This window comes from Pelobates fuscus, chromosome 4, assembly GCF_036172605.1.
Source record: "Pelobates fuscus isolate aPelFus1 chromosome 4, aPelFus1.pri, whole genome shotgun sequence".
In the NCBI taxonomy this organism is placed as follows: Eukaryota; Metazoa; Chordata; class Amphibia; order Anura; family Pelobatidae; genus Pelobates; species Pelobates fuscus.
The window spans coordinates 172,698,833-172,718,225 of NC_086320.1; the positions used below are offsets into that span (position 1 = coordinate 172,698,833).

At 38.3% G+C, this 19,393-nt stretch overlaps 1 protein-coding gene across 3 annotated transcripts in view; it reads right to left on the reverse strand.

Moving 5' to 3' along the window:
* EXOC2 (exocyst complex component 2) overlaps positions 1-19,393 on the reverse strand; it is a 269,142-nt gene that overhangs the window by 18,816 nt on the left and 230,933 nt on the right. For all 3 annotated transcript variants that reach the window (XR_010090747.1, XM_063451784.1, XM_063451783.1), the window contains 3 exons: positions 3,273-3,328; positions 807-929; positions 311-372 (listed from right to left, as the gene is read on the reverse strand). Coding sequence is in view for 2 of the 3 variants with exons in the window: in XM_063451784.1 (XP_063307854.1) it covers positions 311-372; positions 807-929; positions 3,273-3,328 (241 nt within the window). In the remaining variant the exon portion in view is untranslated. The remainder of the gene's footprint in view (positions 1-310; positions 373-806; positions 930-3,272; positions 3,329-19,393) is intronic.

Consider the following 19,393-nt stretch of genomic DNA (forward strand, 5'->3'; position numbering starts at 1 on the left):
AGGACACTTCATATACCAATCTGGTTGTAATTCATGTTGAAATATTTCAACAATTTATGATGTTAAAAGGCAAACAATTCACCCCTTTATACTTTATTACCAAACTTAAACACAGTTTAACTAAAGACAGTTTATGTAGGGGGATGTGATATTGGTATACACGGTTGTGTAGACCTTTAGACTTTTTACCACAGACCCAACTTTTGCAGGGTGACTTTGATAACATGCAGAATAAAGCATGCCGACAGTACATGTAACACATTAAACCAAGCACAATTACTAACGTATGCACGACTGAAGGCAAACTTACTTGCTGTCATCTGTCAGATAAATTGCAATAGCGTCTCTAAGAGAACAAATTTCAAGTCGTGCCTAGAGAAAGCAATATAAAATGTTAAAGAAATGCTTAAAAAAACATGAACAGCACAGATAGAAATAATTAAATGACACAGTTTGAAGGTGGCAAGATAATTATAATGTTATAGTATTTTGCCCTTAAAGCGGTTCTGTCATGTTTTTATTGTTTTGACATGTCCAAATCTCCCTACAACGTTGCTTTCTAAATGATCCTTTATATATATATATATATATATATATATATATATATATATATATATATATATATATATATATATATATATATATTATATTTTAATTAAAATAGAGAAATGCATTGGTCCTTTTTTAAAATTGATTTTTTATTAAATCCTACTGAAACTCATGTTTTATTAAATATTACATATATATGTTATATGAATATTTTACTTAAAGGAACAAAAAGTGAACATGTTGCATTGTGGGCATACCTGTAAAGCCCCGTTTGCGCTGAAAGCAGGAACGCATTGCATTAGCCGACTAAGTTCTTCACCCACTGCTTCCACAATGTTTGACATTACTCTGGGGACCAGTTCTTTGGAAATTGCAAATACCTGGAATTAAGAAACCAGTGCACAGTGTGAATGCAAAACACCAGATTTTTATCTTTCCTAGTGTATGCAAAGAATGAAACAAAAAATATTGTGGTTACAAATGGAGCATACAATACATTGGTAAGAGAGTTTTGCAAAAAAATAAGCATGCTTTAGCAATATATTTTTGTTTTACATTTTTTTCCAATTTGAGATAATCAAAATAACATGACAATATCGTGACACTTTTTGTAAAGCACAAAGAACAGTTGTAAAATAACTGGACTGACGGACCATCGACTTGCAGAGGAACTCAAATAGCATGCATGGGTATAGGGTGATATGGGCCCTAGCATTTGTTTTAGTGTGCTGTGCTGTCTCACCTCAGTCAATGTTCTCGCTATGCAAATGCCTCTTACTGTTTTTCCCAGTTAGTGAGGAGAGAACCCGGCAGAGCTGGAAGCTAGAACTCCTGGGTACTCTCCCTACCTTGCCGGTTGCTACATTTCACTGCTAGCGGGCTGGTGAGGGAGATCTCCGATGAAGGCACGCAGCGGGGACAGCTGGGGAGACGCAGAGCTTCAGCACTTTATCATTTTCTTGGGGGTGGGGCAATTGCTATGTTTCTTGTATTACTCCTTACATATGGCACATTTTCTTCAATGCTACTGCTGTTGCGGCATTGCAAGATGTGCATAGAAAAAAAAAAAGACTGACAAAAAAAAAATCCTACAAGACAGGCTTACATAGGTTCGCACAACATGCTTAGAATGTAATTTGCAAGCTGTTTTTCATATACCCCCTATGAAAAAATGCACAATTAAATGCATATATTTTTTCATTGGGGGTGTATCTAAGAAGTCTAGTATCCCTTTAAAATGGCTGCAGCTGTTGGTTGGCAGTATAACTCATGATTGTGTGTCTCTGAACTGCACAGAGGCTAATCATTCAGTATTCTTTGTACATTAGAGGGAATACCTGCATGTATGACGGCAAAATCCCTGCAGTACGACATGTAAAAACATCTTCCACTCAAATAACAGACATGACACACACACACACACGATCAGTTTGTTTCTTTTCAGCAGAAAGTTATGTATTAAATAGTTATCGCAAGCACTATGACCATTTCTGAGTATTGAATTTGTCATGATGCTTGAAGCATGTGCAGCATTTCAGTTTGAAATTCTGCTCATACAGAGAGTTAGTTGTAACTTTTTTAAACTTACTTTGGTGATTTCGTGATGGGGATCATGCCAGCAAAGGTTACTCTAGTATAATCAAAAATATTGTTTTAATAAAGGGACACCAATGTCACCTAGACCACTTTATCTCAATATATTAAGTGGTTTTGGTGCAGTAGACATTGTTGCTGCATTACCCATTAGACAGCCACGGTGGCTGCCTAGTGGCCGGGCTCAGACCTGTGCTCCTAAACTTCTTTGTAGGTGTTGGTTTGTACCAATATTAGGTACAGATCACTTTAACAGTGGACCCGTCTGGCGCTTCTGGATGACTCAGAGCGCCACATCGGATGCTTTGAGTTATTAACTGAGCTCTGGAATGGTGAGGACACTCTTAAAGCGGCCTTATGTAATTTTAGGTACAGACATTAGCGCACCCCCATAGGACCACCAGTGAAGGTAAGCAGGAAGAAGGGCAGCGCAAACATACAGAAGCACATCACTAACACTGCTCTACACACACAGCACTCACACACAATACAGTCACCGCATAGACACACTCTGCTTCTTCCACATACACACAACACAGTCACCACATAGAAACACACACCACTCACACACTACAGGCACTCTCATACATAACACTCAGTCAACACATTGGCCACTCACAGAAACTGAGCAAAGAGCTCTATGAGGGGGCTCCAATCTGGCACCCTGTCTAGGATTCAGGGCAATATTAATCAGTAGCCCTGTCATTTTAACACTGCAATTCATTGATTGTTCCTGTAAAACACTATTTTTTTGGGTTGGAGTAACTTCTCAAAGACGTCTTACCAAATGAAGGAGAAATACTATTTACCAGTACTCTTCTCGTTTGAATTTATAGTAGGTAACAGATTTTGGTTTTAAAAAGAGTACAATTGAAAACTGCAACTGAAATGGTATGCCTGGGTGACTGGTTCAAATCAACAAAATATAGGGTTTATTTACTAATCAGTGTATAGTTGTGAATACGAAACCAAACTGCATTAATTAGGCTCAAATAGCCAGGCTCTAAACATATCTGGAAAAAACATGGAAAAAAAATTAAATCATACATTTAGCTTTTTCAATACACAATCCTGTCTCCTAAAATATTTACTAAAACAAAAATTTAACAAATCAAATTAAAAAAGGTTACCTCTGCATGCACAGCAATAATATTCACTAGCGCCTCCTTCAAATAGTTTCTGACACCTGTGTAAAAATAAAACACAAAAAGATACATTTATTATCACATTTGTTGGAATCTCAAAATTCATGCAATCACTTATACACAGACTATTTGGAAACTGTAATGAACGTGCTTTACAATGAAATAAAAATAAAGTTCTGAAATGGAGTACTTTCAGAGTTTAAAATATTTTCTTTAATGGACATAGAAACATAGAATGTGACGGCAGATAAGAACCATTCGGCCCATCTAGTCTGCCCAATATTTCGAAATACTTTTATTAGTCCCTGGCATTATCATATAGCTAGAATAGCCTTATGCCTATCCCACGCATGCTTAAACTCCTTTACTGTGTTAACCTCTACCACTTCAGCTGGAAGGCTATTCCATGCATCCACTACCCTCTCAGTAAAGTAATACTTCCTGAAATTATTTTTAAACCTTTGCCCCTCTAATTTAAGACTATGTCCTCTTGTGGTGGCAGTTTTTCTTCTTTTAAATATAGTCTCCTTCTTTACTGTGTTGATTCCCTTTATGTAATTAAATGTTTCTGTCATATCCCCCCCGTCTTGTCTTTCCTCCAAGCTATACATGTTAGAATCCTTTAACTTTTAACATAAATTCTTAAAGTTGAATTGAATAAAGAAGTGCTTGCTACACAGATGAAATCTGCAAAAAACTGTCTTGCTTAGTCATTCAGCAAGAGACACAAACTGAAATCACAGATGATTTAGTTTTGCGGTGACACTATATCTAATCTAAAAAAAATTTAATGATTAGGTAGGGTTCTAAGAGTTTGCATATGAAGACTAATGATTGCCTTGTAATAAATATAATAGAAAAAAAAATTGATGTGGGGTTGATGTATTAAACTAGCTTCGCAAAAATATGTATTAACCCCTTAGTGGCCAGACTGTTTTTAAATTGTGTAACCGTGAAGGACCAGTGCTGTTTTTACATTTCTGCGGTGTTTGTGTTAAGCTGTAATTTTCCTCTTACTCATTTACTGTACCCACACATATTATATACAGTTTTTCTCCCCATTAAATGGTCTTTTTAAAGATGCCATTATTTTCATCATATCATATAATTACCTATAAAATAAATTATAAAACAAGATGAAAAAATTAAACACACTTTTTCTAACTTTGACCCCCAAAATCTGTAACACATCTACAATCGCCAAAAAACACCCGTGCTAAATAGTTTCTAAATTTTGTCCTGAGTTTAGAAATACTCAATGTTAACATGCTATTAGCTTCTTTTTTTGTGGAAAGTTATAGGGCAATAAGTACAAGTAGCACTTTGCGATTTCCAAATATTTTGGTTTTCAAAATTAACAAAAGTTATATTGTAACCCTGATTTCTGTCAGGAATCCCTGAAAAACCCTTCACATGTATATATGTTTTAAAAGAAGACATCCTAAGGTATTAAACTTGGGGTATTTTGACTCTTCTCATGCAACCATTTATACCCAGGCTATTAAAAATTAGGTATTGCAGTCTTTTGTAGTAGCTACTTAGTCACAAACGCTGGCCAAAGTTAGCGGTTTTATTTGTTTTTTGCATTTTTAAAAAAAACACTGCACTTTTATTGGTGGAATCATCGTTGGCATAGGTTTAACTTTTTAAACACTCATATTTGTGTTCAGCGAAGTCTCCAGAGTATAACAATACCCCCCATGTAAAGGTTTTATGGTGTTTTGGAAAGTTACAGGGTTAAATATAGGGCTTGCCAATTAAATTATCTGCACTGTCTGCCTGGGTTGTCAGGCAGGTCCTTCAAATTACAATTAACCCCTTAAGGACGGTGGGCGTGCTATGCCATCCTTGGGGACCCAGCTTTGACCTGTACATGTGGGATACGGTTTTAAGGTTTCTCCCGAAACCTTGTCATTAAAAAATTCTGTTTGTCCAATAAAAAAGGTATTACAAAGTACGTATTTTATTAGTTTTTTACATCTATATATGTAGATATATGTATGGGAAAAGCAAGTCTTATGGCTTGACTGGTGTGCAGATTTGTGTGCTCAGACAGTCCCCCTGTTGGCAGCTCCATAGACTCCTATTGCAGCCATGTGATCATGGTGATCACATGGCCCTGGAGCGTCGGGGTGGCCGGAGCTGCTGCAGGAGGACTGCTGGGGTCTCTGGTTATCCCCCCCAACCGTGATCGCCGGTCCAGGTAAGTCCAGGGCTCCTGTTTGCTACTGATGTACTAGGTACGTCCGCGTCCTTACCAACCATTTTTTGTCGGATGTACCTAGTTCGTCCATGGTCGTTAAGGGGTTTAAAAGGTTTTTATGTACATCAAATAATTTTAACCTTTAAAGTTTTTTAATTAAAAGTCATTAAAGCATTATAATGTAATAAAAATAACTTATTCCATGAAAATATCTATTAATATACCAAGTAACATCAAGCTCAATCTGACACTAAGCTGGGGCATGCTTAAGCAAGAGAAGCCAGATGGCTGTTGCTCAAACCAATAACTATTTACTTGGCTGAGAGAGCTCATCAAACTCTTTAATTCAATAAATTAATGCCTACAAGGACATCCATCCTCTCCAGTTCGAAAAAAGATTTGAAGCAGTGCCGAAATCAAGGGTAAAATGGTTTGATAGATTAGTCTGATTCAAGGGCACTGCTGTCACCATAACCACTATAGCAGGCTGTCATGGTCACAGTGAATGGGGTGTTTCTTTAAGAAGATGTATGTACAAAATGCAGTGTACAAATATATAAGTGTAATAAACTGGAAAAAAAAAAGAAATAGTACGTTTTAATAATTTGATAGAGCAGACACTTAGAAGAAAGGTCATTTAAATTAAATTACATTTTATTTCTTCTCATGGCTTGGGGTTACCTATGAGACATTTCTGTAGTAGTATTGGTTTTAAACAAAACCGTAAAAAAATTAGGCTTGTGGGTACATTTTAAAGAAGTCCGTTACAGTGTTTACTTTCACATTGAGAAATGACCTTGCGAACACTTTTTGAAATTATACTGCAGCAAACTGCATATTAAAGGGATACATTCTACTAAAACATACTTCATGTCAGACACATAAACATACTTCATGTCAGACACATGGAAAGGCTTCTACTTGTTTTGGTTTGGAGCAATATTTGTATATATATATATATATATTTGTAGTCGGGGACAATAAGCAGAGTTATAGTAGTAGTATGCCGAAACCGACGTTCGGGTGTAAAAGAGGAGTCACTAAGTAAATGCTTAATAAAGGGAGCGGTGGGTTGAACCAGGAAGTCTTGGCCCAGAGGAAGGGGAGGCCTGTGAATTTATAGGCGGGTCAACCCCTCCCACAACTACAGGCTCTGCCTTTCCATTTGTAGTCGGGGACAATAAGCCGAGTTATAGTAGTGGTATAAGTCGGTTATGGTGTGCCGAAAACAACGTTTGGGTAGGCCTGTAAAATATGGTAAAAAGTTAACAGTTTAATCCTTAATACGTGTTGACATTACATAACCAGTACTTTAAATACCTGTCTCAGTTCCCTCTCCATTTGAGGGATATCTGGTATTTGAAGAAGATTCCAATGTCCGAGTTTATGATGTGCTCTGGGATGTTTACTAAAGGCTGCAGAAGCAGTGCTTATTCTAAAAGAATGACCTGAATATGTTGAAGGGTCATTCTTTTTATGAATTGTGTCCTGACGTACAGGATGAATTCGATGTAGTGAGTGGTTACCGTGTAACCTTTAAAGAGAGCGTAAGCCTGTGTAGTCCTGTGAGTGTCGGACAATTGGTCTAGTATGTTAACCTGGCACCATTTATTGTTGATAGTATGTAGGGATATGTCTACCGGTGAGTATGAGATAAGTTTAAGTGTTTGTAAGCTAATTCAAGGTTGAGGTAGCTGAAGGATGTGAATGTCACCATAGTATCAATGGAGTACGGATTGCCGATTCGATATTCCGAAGTGAACCTATTAAAATGGCCAGAGTTCTGGTATTTAAATGGTTGGTATAAAAAAGGAAGCGGTTAAATCACTTATTTTTCTCCACCGCCAGGCTCCCTCGGCGGTGGGGACTCTCCACCTCCTTTCCCGGTCATCGGCTGAATGCGCATGCACGGCAAGAGCCGCGCGTGCATTCAGCCAGTCCATAGGAAAGCATTCTCAATGCTTTCCTATGGACGCTGGCGTCTTCTCACTGTGAAAATCACAGTGAGAAGCGCGGAAGCGCCTCTAGCGGCTGTCAATGAGACAGCCACTAGAGGCTGGATTAACCCATGGGTAAAAATAGCAGTTTCTCTGAAACTGCTATGTTTACAGCAGAAAGGGTTAATCCTAGATGGACCAGGCACCCAGACCACTTCATTGAGCTGAAGTGGTCTGGGTGCCTATAGTGGTCCTTTAAGCAGCCGTGGGATACCCGAAATGGAATTGAGACAAGGCTTCAGCTGCTATGTTGTGACAGGCTGGTATGTGTATGCAGACAAGGTAAAATTGCTGTGTTGCTACCAGTCAAGTAACTTTACATACTGCTATTAGTGTAGTGTTTGAGTAGTAATGGAAAGACTTCCTCCCACAATGGGACCCCCAGAGCAGTGCAGTGGCTGTGATGGAGTATACTACAACAAGAGCTGTAGGTTACTAAAGTAGGCTTAATGTATCTGCGGGCCATGTGTCATGGAACCAGTTGTCCTTGATAATGGCTGCAAACCCAATCTAAAATAACAGGGGAGTCATTTGTCAGTGGGGGAATGAACATGCCTTACCCGTTACAGTGGGGTAGGACATTAGCCACATGTACAGGTCTGCTCGAACATGTGTTGCCATGGTGCAACTGTCAGTAGGAAACCTGGAGTAGGCAGGGTAGTCAGGAAATAAAGGGTTACCTTGCAGTATAATGCACATGGCAAAGTACAGAGAACCAAGGAGAGACTGGAGATACAAACGGGAACGACTCTGTCTTTCCTGATACACTGGACACTGTCTGCGGGGGGGGGGGGGGGGGCAGGGCTGTATTGACAATAAGTCAAGATGTGCACGTAGTAATCTTACATGTATAGGCCTATGGGGTAGCGGAATACCCAGGATGAAACGGTTCATGGGTAATAGTTTTCTCAACAGTCAGAAATGTGTCATTATAATGTATCGTTGTATGGCAGTCACAGACAGTCAAGCCATGAGAGGGTCACCACAAATACAAATAATAATTTAGGGCTGCTATGGACCCCAGACAAGAGATGGGTGGAATGGCCCTACCATTTAATATTGTGCAAATGCCACAGGGACATCTTCTGTGGCATGTTGCAGGGAACTACTTTGAAGGGAATTGGTGAAGTCAGGCAAGGTGTAGTAAGGAATAAGGAATTGATAGTTATCTACAAGGTCTTGGGAGGCAATCTATGATAAGACCAAATTAATGTATTTGCCTACCAATATGTAGTTCCTAATAATGGGAGAACTAAATGTACTGGTGAAATAACGTGAATAGAAGGAGTGTGTGCTGGACTGTAACTTCTGATGTTACCCATAGTGGATAAACCATCGGTTACACATTGGGGTACTCCGTGTGAGGGATAGGAACTCCTGAGTTAGGAGACTAATTCTCCAGACTATCATGAATCATCAATTATGATGAAAGGATGGATGCCATCATAGCATGCATCTCTGCCATGTTGTCTGTGATAATTGCATGGGCGCAGATACCCGGCTGGGGAGTTCAGAGTTGGCAATCATGAGTCTGTACAGCTGGGCTTCAGTGCTGTAGCTGGGAACGGTAAGTCTTTACGCATGAGTTCAGCAGCAATTAGGAACGGTCCAGGATTAAAATGAACTGTGTTAGTGGTATCCTGGTACTTCACCAGAGTACAATGGACTAGCTGGGGTGGAGGGTCTGGCGGGGTACTTGGGAATGAAAAATTAGCAATACAAGGGGAAGGTGTGGCCTTGCTAAATGCCACGTGGCTCAGAGAAGCTCTTGCTGTGATTTTGGCCAAGGAACTGAGGCCACAGAAAGAAGTGGCGCAAATGTTGTCTTCTTGGTGACAAGTAAGAGATTCAAATGAGTGAACGTGACAGGTGAGGCCCTATCTAATAACCTGTAGAGTTTGGAGCAAGGCTCTAGCTATGAGTTGGGCCGATAGGTGAAAACCGCCGCGTGAGGATGGGTGTTGGCCTCGCAGGACTGAATTATGAATATACTAGAAAATGGCCCGCACCAAACCCTTTGCAGCTAGTTGATCTAAGAAATGTAGAGGATTAGAAACGTAATGGATTGATAGAAAGTATGTTGAAACATACGTACCTTGCCCAACTAGTGAGGTTGAGCTTGAGAAAAGATATCGTAGAGAGGAACCTAAAGACACAATGGGAATATGTCCAGGATGGTGTGAGTGCTAATTGACATAAAGTACCTGTGTTGTGGTTAATGATTAATACGTTAACAACAGGTTGATAAGTAAGAATGGTGGGAACCTAGAATAAGGGTACTTATGTATAATGAGTACATACCTAGGCCAAACAAAAAGAGATACGAGTACGGAAAAGAGATACCTGATTGAACTGAATCTAGATATGAGTTTCCACCTTTTACTAGAAGGACCTGAAGTATGTGTAAGAAAGAATAACCTAAGTAATTAAACGCCAAAACATGTATGTCACATCTCTAGCTTATTAGCGTGAAGTGAATTAAGTTGTAGTATGCGCCTTAGATGAAGGTGTGGGTAATACTAATTTAAGTAAAACAGACAGATCAAAGAGGCCTGAATATGTATAATTGCGTAATGAGGGGTTCTGGGTTCTTGGGAGTGTGCTGAGAAAGGGGCCATATTGGGAGGACATGTGTGGGCCTAGCAAGGCAGTGCGGAATAGTAGAATGTGATATGAAAGGGTTGTAGTTTCCCCTGGTAAGCAGGAAAATGTTGTATGTAAATGCCCAAATGGGGGGCCGAAATTGGATCGTAGTGGTTTGCCCAAGGAGGGCCGTATGTAACCGTGTGGAGTGAAGGCCTAATAAGGGCCATGTGTAGATGTATTGTAGCAAAAGGGCGAAAGTGCCCAATATAAGTCCTGAGTTGCAGAGTGGAAAAAATAGGGCTGTATGAGGGGTACGGATGTATGGAATGAACAAATGTAGAATAAAAATATCATGGTTGTAAGTGTTGTGCAGAGGCCAAGAATGATGCCTTTGTTATTTGAACCGGTCCATATGTAGTGGTAGGAAGAATGGTCATGAATACCATGGTGGCAATGTTGTATGTAGTGGAGGGCCATCTGAGGCTGAGGAACACTGGGAGACATGGGGACACTAAGACACTAGGGACACTGGCTGGTAGAAATGTGGACACTGGGAGACATGGGGACACAGACACTGGAAGAATAGGGGACACTGGGAGCCATGGGGACACTGAGACACTAGGGACACAGACACTGGGAGAATCGAGACACTAGGGACACTGGCTGGGAGACATGGGGACACTGGGAGACATGGAAACACTGTGTCCCTAGTGTCTCCCAATGTCCCTATGTCTCACAGCGTTCCCATCTGTCTCAGCATCCCCAGGTCTCCCAGTGTCCCCTAGTGTCTCAGTGTCCTTCAACCTTCAATTACCTGAGCTGTAGGCTGTCTCTGTAGGCTGGGAGCTGCTGTCGGAACTCACTGTGCCGTGTAGCTGCTCCCCCGCGGATCAGGGAGTAGAGAGAGGCAGGGAGGGATATGCTGTAATTTCCTTTCCTTGCCTCTCTCTAAACACAGTGACCCCTACTGGCTGGTGCTGGAATTGCAGAGTAATCTCTGTTTATACTGAGAAAAATATCTGCATTTGTATTGCCGGTATTACTGCAATATTGGCACCGGCCAGGCAGCCTCAAATAACGGTAAAATACCAGTCAGGTGGCTAAGAGTAGTGTGTAAAAAAAAAAAAAAAAAAGATAATAATATATAATAATAATAATATATATATTTTTTAAATAGGCCTATTTTATGGGCCTGGGCCTGGAGCAGCAGCTCCATCAGCCCCTATGTTAATCCGGCCCTGCCCATTCTCCTACTATAGTCACAATACCCCCATTACAGCTCATGTCCTCCCACTACAGCCCCTCACCCCCACCACAGCCCCTATCCTCCCAGTACGGCCCTATCTTCCAATGAGCCCTTATTCCCACTACAGACCCTATCCCGCTTCACAGCCCCCAGTCCCTCCACTATAGCCATTATCTCTTCACTACAGCCCCTATACCTCTTCCCCCTCCAACCATGGCCCATCAATGCAAACATAACAGACACTGTCTACTCAACATACACAATAGTCCATATTACCCCAAAATGTACTCCAAAGCCCAAATGCGCACTGCAGGACTCATTTGCCCCCCCATACATAATCTACAACCCCAATTTCCTCACATACACTCTGCATCTCCATTTCCACCCAAACAAACCCTACGACTGCTATCCTCAACAACAAACACACAAAATGTCCCTATCCTCTTAAATACACACTACGGCCCCTTATCTTCCCCAACAAAGACTATAGTCCCTACCCCATTAACACACACACTACAGCACTTATCCACAAACAGCCCCTCCCCACACATACACGTTCGCATTAACGCTTCAAATTGCATACACCAAACATTTGTTTGTGTATATGAGGAGGGGGGATCTGTCTCTGCAAAGATGTACTCCAAACTGAAAGTCCATAGGATACTGAAAAGCATATCATATTAACAAGTCTTTAAAGGTTTTAGAAATATTGCATTTTCTGATGTCCCGCATCATTCCTTAGAACCATAACATTTTATCTAAAAACAGGTATTTCTCCCACTTCTCAGTCCAAACTTCACCATAGCCTCTATGACAAAGATTTGACTGACATGAGAAATCAGAAAAAAACAACCATAGGTGGTGACTGGCATCATTCTGTTCAGACTCCTAACAACAAAAAGTGTATTTCAACTTTAAAAAATTTTTAATGATAGTTTTCCTTTTATACAGATGTGTCAGTGTATGCCTCTGAATGTTGCAATATTGATTACAGTTAACTTATTTTCCATCTTTTTTCTATGAAATAGATCCGAACCATTGTAAGAATGCCTTATTATTATTATTTTTTAAATTAAATGTATTTAGTCATATGGCAATAATTACTGGGTATGGTAAGTAGCTTGAAAAAGTGGAGAATCACCTAATAATGCATGCAGATCATCATGTATTTCACATATGCAAAGATTTGCAGCTGAACATGGGCAACCTATCTCTATGCACAAGACTAGCAAAACAAATAATAACCTAGGCTGGTTGTTCTTTTATCCAATCTTCTACTATAGCAATACATGGGATAGCAGGTATGTATGGGATCATTCATTTCATATATGTATTTATAAATATGTGTGTGTGTTCTTAATTTTTATAACGTCAGTGACCTAGCTGCAAACAGTAACGGTTATATAAAATATAGACAAAGGTACCACAAAATGCTGCTTGCACAATATGTAAACATTCAATTTGAATTCTCATGATATTTTAAATGGGTAGAATTCCCTAACCTTTAAATAATAATTTACTCACCAGGTGGTCAGAAGCCTAAGCTGCTGATTAGTGTTACCTGGTGGTAATGAAGTCATATATGTGAGAATTGTCCCCACCCACACGTCCCATTATCAGCACCTCTCGCCTACTTGTCTACTGACAAAGGTACAAGTCAGTACTGGGGTTTCCCCACGAGAACAGTAAAGCTGCTATCTGTCAAGAATAACAAGTTCACATTTTACTCCATAAGTCAGAACCAGTTTCCAGTAAATCCTAATCAATCACCAATACAATAAACAGCAAGACTCTACGAGAAAAACCCTGATAAACATTTCCTTCCTTTCTTCGGCTTACTGTGTGTGCATCGCTGCTTTTTTCTACTAAATATATAAACATCAAAACCCCAAGGAAACATTTTGCTTGTGGCTAGGAAGTCTGACATCAAGTTTTTCAGAAACATGTTTTATTATTTGTTTATTATTCTTTCCTTCTTGTTAATATGAGCAAATTAAATGAATGAGAAAGAGATGTTATGCAGCCGCAGATACAGTGTGTCCGAATAGGTAGTTTATTTTTATGTTACGGAGACTAAATAATTGAATACATGATAATGGCCACTGAAGACAGGTCATAATCATCAAATTAAAAGAATCATTTTAATTTGAGGACTGTAGTATCGCTGGACTATATATATGATAATTTACTCAAATATATTATGCCGAATGGGCATTATCGAAGCCTTAGATAAGTCTCTGTTTTTAATATCTTATTACACGTTTTAATAGTATTACATGGGAGGTGTCAAATTGAAAAATTGATTTTTTTTTTTATTTTTTATTTTATAATGCAGCATTCTGCAAAACATATTTGTTTTTAATAAAAAAAAATGTGAGCATTCAAAAATACTACTTATTAATAAGTCCAAAAGAGTCAGTCTAGGCACCATATCTACTACAACCTGCTCAGATAGGTGATGCTGTACTTGACACACCAAATACTATGTTAAATGCTTTTCTTCACTAACAAAAGTTTAATGAATTGAAAAGTTCATAGCTAAATGACGACTTTCAAAATATTCTTCAACTTAAATTAATAAATAAATAAATACCCGCTTGGCTATTTCAGCTTCAAATTTGGCTTTCAATTCATTAGTTTGGTATTTAATAAATACATCTCTAACGTGTGCAGCTACACGTAAACCGCCTAACATTTGCAAAAATCAAGAAAAAAATGTTTATTTGTTCTAACCTCCATTCAGTATTCTGAAACGACGTCATATTGTCTTTCAGTCACCAAATTTTGGAAACACTTTTGGAACGTGCCCACCTATTTAACCACACTTCCTGTTTTTAGCAAGAACGTTTATACAATCTCCTACTGCTAAGAACTAAAATTAGAAACACTAGATGGTATAAATAAAAAAAGGTACTTTTTCGCATGCATGGTTGGGTAATATAGCACCTAATTTATTTTCCAAAACAAAAATTCATACTGCTTTTAGATTTATTGTAAAACATGCGGCAGAAACTAATTTACAGCGTACACGGAGTGAGCATGCACTTCATAAAATAATAAGTGAACAAATAATTAAAGGATACCTCAGACAGTGTATATCAGTCCAAGGAACTGATTTTGCAGCTTTTTCAATCATGTACATATATATTAATATGGCTATTTAATTAAAACTGGAGTATTCAAGTTGCATTCTGTGCACCAAAACCACTGCATGCTTAATGTAGTGGTTTTGGTGCACAAATGTTGCCCTTTTTTTCACTGGCAATGTAGAATGAGAAACTGCAATGCTTACACTTGTCAGAAAACAAGTTTCTCATTGTTGCCAGACAGACAGCTGCTCGACGCACTTCCTCCTTAAGAACTATCAAATCAAAGCTCATCATGTCCAGCATTTTCATTTCAAATGCGTCCAATGCGTCACATAGAAAAGTATTGGATTCAATGGTTCTCTATATGAAGCATCAGATAGGTGGGGCGCAGTGATTGACATGCATTTGCAGCAGGTCCCCGATGCTTTTTCAAAAGAAGCATTTAATTGGACCTAGATCATCATGAATGATGATCTTAGAAGAAAGGAGACTGTCCTGGTTCTGGATAACAGTTACATTTAATGTCTTTTTTTTTAAGTGGGGCATAACCTAAACCAATAACAAAACAAAGGTGTCTTCTTATGATCTCAGTCATTAAATTTTTACGTAATAAGCAGTCATCTGCAAAGAAAAAAATGGGTCTATATACAACATCATAGAATCAAATTTGAAATTGAATGAATCCTCATTTGAATATCTTGGAATTTATATGTACACTGCATAAAAGTATGCTGTAAGTTATATACTGTTCTATTTATTTGTGGGACCAATATTTTGCCAAGTAGATATTGCTATAAATGTACTTTTTACTTTATACATATACTTAAAACTTGCATTACAACCCATTTTGAGACCGCAGTCAATGTCCACTCAATCAAGCAGAAAATGGATATTTCATACACCGTATTAGTTTTATACATGTCAGTTAAAAGAAAAAAGAAAAAAACAGAACAAACAGCTGCAAAAAGCAGATCGGACTGCATATAACTGGAAATGATCAAGTAGTCAAACAAAAAATAAAGATAATGAAAATAAAAAATGCTAAATATCCCTGTGAAAATAGAACTAAAAAATAGATAGGAATATGGTATTATATCATGTGCCCCTAATAGTATATATTAATCTATATAGGCAGAATAACATACCAAATTGAGCTTTAATACATCATGCTCTATGTGGCCTCTGCTATATATTTTTGCTTATGAGAAAAAAGAAAAAGGGGGGCAAAAAGAATATACTAGTAAATACCCAATAGCTACCACTTAATAAAGTCTCCAAATTGTAGAGATACTAAATTCCTCCAAAAAAGATCCCAAAAAATATATATGGGCTAATATAATAGTCTCAAAGAATCAATATACAAAATATTAGAGAAATAAGACGAGGTTGTAAATATATACAATATAGAGAGATAGAGAATATATATATCGTGAAGCTTAGAGTGCTCACGGCATATCTATAGACAGAGTAAATAGTCAGAACGGATATACAAGACAAAAGTAACTGAAGCTGCTTAACAGACTAGTAGCAGCCTAAATAGGAACAACAATGTTCCTGATTGTGGAAATACTATATAATCCGCTGGCTACATATACTCAACCTTCTAACAGTGGTAGAAATAGATACATATCTATTCAAACATAGAACGAGGACAAGTGAAATCAATTACAGTGTCATACTCTGAATAAGTGAGCAAATGTGATGTCTAAAAAAAGACAATGAAACGCCTGACGCGCGTTTCGGTGCTGTTGCAAGCACCTTCGTCAGAGGCAAATGAGATACTGCTCGACGAGTCCTTGAAGTACTCTGTGTAATGAATCTGTTAGCCAATAGACGTCCTACCTTAATAGGGGGCGTGGCCAAACATTTCCCGCGCCGAATAGACCTATTCTGCATGATTAGCTCCATGACGTCAGAGAGAGTGGGACGGACATAGTATACCTACTAGAATAAGCTCCTCCCACTTTCCTCCGTGTATGGAAACCCTGTACTTACTATTTTAAGACATTATATAATTCATAATATGGCTTAATAGGCAGTATAAATTAATATTTGTTATAATGTTATAAATCCAGATGGTTCATAGATATGCTGAAAAAATAAGGCATATCTATTAGATATAGAATTTATACAGTAAAATAACAGTAACAATATACATACACATATTACCTTTGTGGTGCTCATACATTATATCTGTTGTAACAATCAAATATATATATATATATATATATATATATATATATATAATTGACCAAAATAGCTTTGATATATAGATATATTCATCAGGGATTAATAACTATATATGAGGTAGAGAAGCTACTTTATATATAGTGTAATGGGATACTGGACTACATATATTATAGATGAGCAGAATCAAAAAGGAAAAAAACAGCATACGTAATTAAAGCAAAACAAATTATATACATCAAACAATGTTTGAAACTACTTATATGTAATAAATAGTTGAATCATGTAATGTAACAATCATATTTTAGTCAGAGATACATGGTGTGAATGAAAAACCCTCGTTAAGACCCATGGGGAGAGAGTTTTTAATTTATATATCCAAAGACTCTCTCTTTGTAGGAGTTTTTTTTATCAAGGTCACCTCCCCTCGGGCCAAGTGTAACTTTTTCAATTCCGCAAAAGCGTATATTTTGTGCGGAGCCTCCATGATGGAGTTTTAAATGTTTTGAAATAGGAGTATCAACTAATCTCCTAGGGTTAACTGATGTAATGTGTTCTCGGATCCTCTGTTTGAATGCACGGATCGTCTTGCCCACGTACATTCTAAATACATTAGAGATAGCGGTGACTTTAAAACTGGGAATGTCTATAGACGGAGCAAGAGATTTAAGAAAAGCCTCTCTGAAACAATTTCCACATCTGAATATGAAACTAGTGGATCTGAATCAGACAATACAAAAGTAGACAACACATATAGAGAAGGCAATACCAAAAGCATCTTAAAAAGAGGTGTATCTTTTTTAGGACGTCCGAGCATGGAGAACAATTTAGTACCCCAGACACGGAGTCGCTCCAGACCCCCACACACCTTCCGAAGGAGAAGGTATTAGACTCTAATCAAATCATCAACCTTTCAAAATACCAACTCTCTACATCTGAAACCCAAGTACTCACATGCGGTCTGTCTTTTGTTCCAGTATCCGAGTTTGACAAATTCAACTGGACAAAAGACATACATCTCTTTGCAAAAAGTTAGCTCTACATAAGTTCCATCGTATTAAAGACGAAAGGAGAGACAAAAATGTGGGGTTACAATCATCAGATATTGAATTGCTAGATACACTAGTTGAACTTTTATCAAGCAATGAAACACAAACGAATGCACAAGCACCATTTACACAACTTAAAAAGAAGAGCACATTTACACCATATTTGGCCGAATTTAAGTATATTGATTTGTTTGATGAGCTAACTTGCAATGAAATAGAGAACTTGGATAAAAGAGAGTTTGATGTTTCTCCATATAGTAACATCACTCCCCAAGAGCGTAAATCATTGAAACATTTACAAGGCATAGAAGAGATTATTCTTAAACCCTCGGACAAAGGTGGGAACCTGGTTATTCTTGATAGAAACGAATGTGTGTCTATGGCACATAGGATACTTCAAGATGAAGACATATGAGATATTGGGTAATAATCCTACAAAGAGATATCTCGTCGAACTCGTCGAACTCATCTTGGATGAAGCAATGTCCCCGTCACTCCGTTTCTGGAGATGAATATCTTTTTATGTACATTAAAAATCCAGTGGTTGCAACCTTCTATTCGCTACCTTAAGTACACAAACAACAGCCAATAATAAACGGAAGACCTATTGTCTCTGGCAATTCAAATTTAACACAGAATGTGAGTCTGTATGTTGATCAGATCATACGAAAAATTGTCATGGATCTACCATCATATCTAAGAGACACTAAACATACTCTGAAGGGATTAATCTCCCAGAAAATGCAATTGTGTGGAGGGGCTTTATAGTTCCATTCCACATGATATAGGGTTGACACACTTAAAGGCACATCTAGACAATAATCTAACCACCTCAAAGAGACACAATCAATTTGTTCAAGATCTTATGAAATACATCTCGACGCATAATTATTTTATGTTCCAGGGGAAATACTACCATCAGGTGAGAGGGACAGCTATGGGGACGGCTTGTGCCCCTCAGATGCCAACCTCCACCTAGGGTGGTGGGAGAAGACCATAGTCTTTGGTACCTCTTTGATGGAATACACCCAATATGGCAAGATTTGGAAGCGCTATATCGACGATATAGTAATAGTGTGGACTGGCACCACTGAGCTTTTTAAGGAATTTGTACATACTCTAAATCATAATGACATTAATTTGAAATTGACCTATGAAATGGGTGGCAGGGCCATAAATTTCTTGGACATCTCGATTATGATTACTGACCAGGGGAATGTGACCACTACCCTCTTTAAGAAACCAACCTCGACAAATAACCTCTTAAATTGGGAGAGTTACCATCCACTTCCCCTTAAAAGAGGGATACCAGTGGGTCATTATCTGCATTTACGCCGTAACTGCTCTACGGTCGAAGACTTTAAGAATAAAGCAAAGACTTTAAAGGAGCAGTTCAAAAGGAAAGGTTATCCTAATAGATGCTTGAAAAATGCATACTAACGAGCCCTGATGACAGACAGAGAAACTCTCTTGCTAGAGAAACATGGAAGTGAAAACACACAATTGATAAGATGCATAGGTAATTTTGATGCGGGTTGGCACCCAACGCTTAAAATTCTTAATAGATTTTGGCCACTTCTTCTACAAGATCACCATCTACAGAAAGTCATTACACCATATGCATCAGTCACAGCAAGACGAGGAAGAAACATCAAAGATATGTTAGTTCCAAATCATCTAAGATCCCCATCTACTAAGTCCACATGGCTGAAATCCTCAGTATTTGGAACGTATCAATGCGGTAGATGC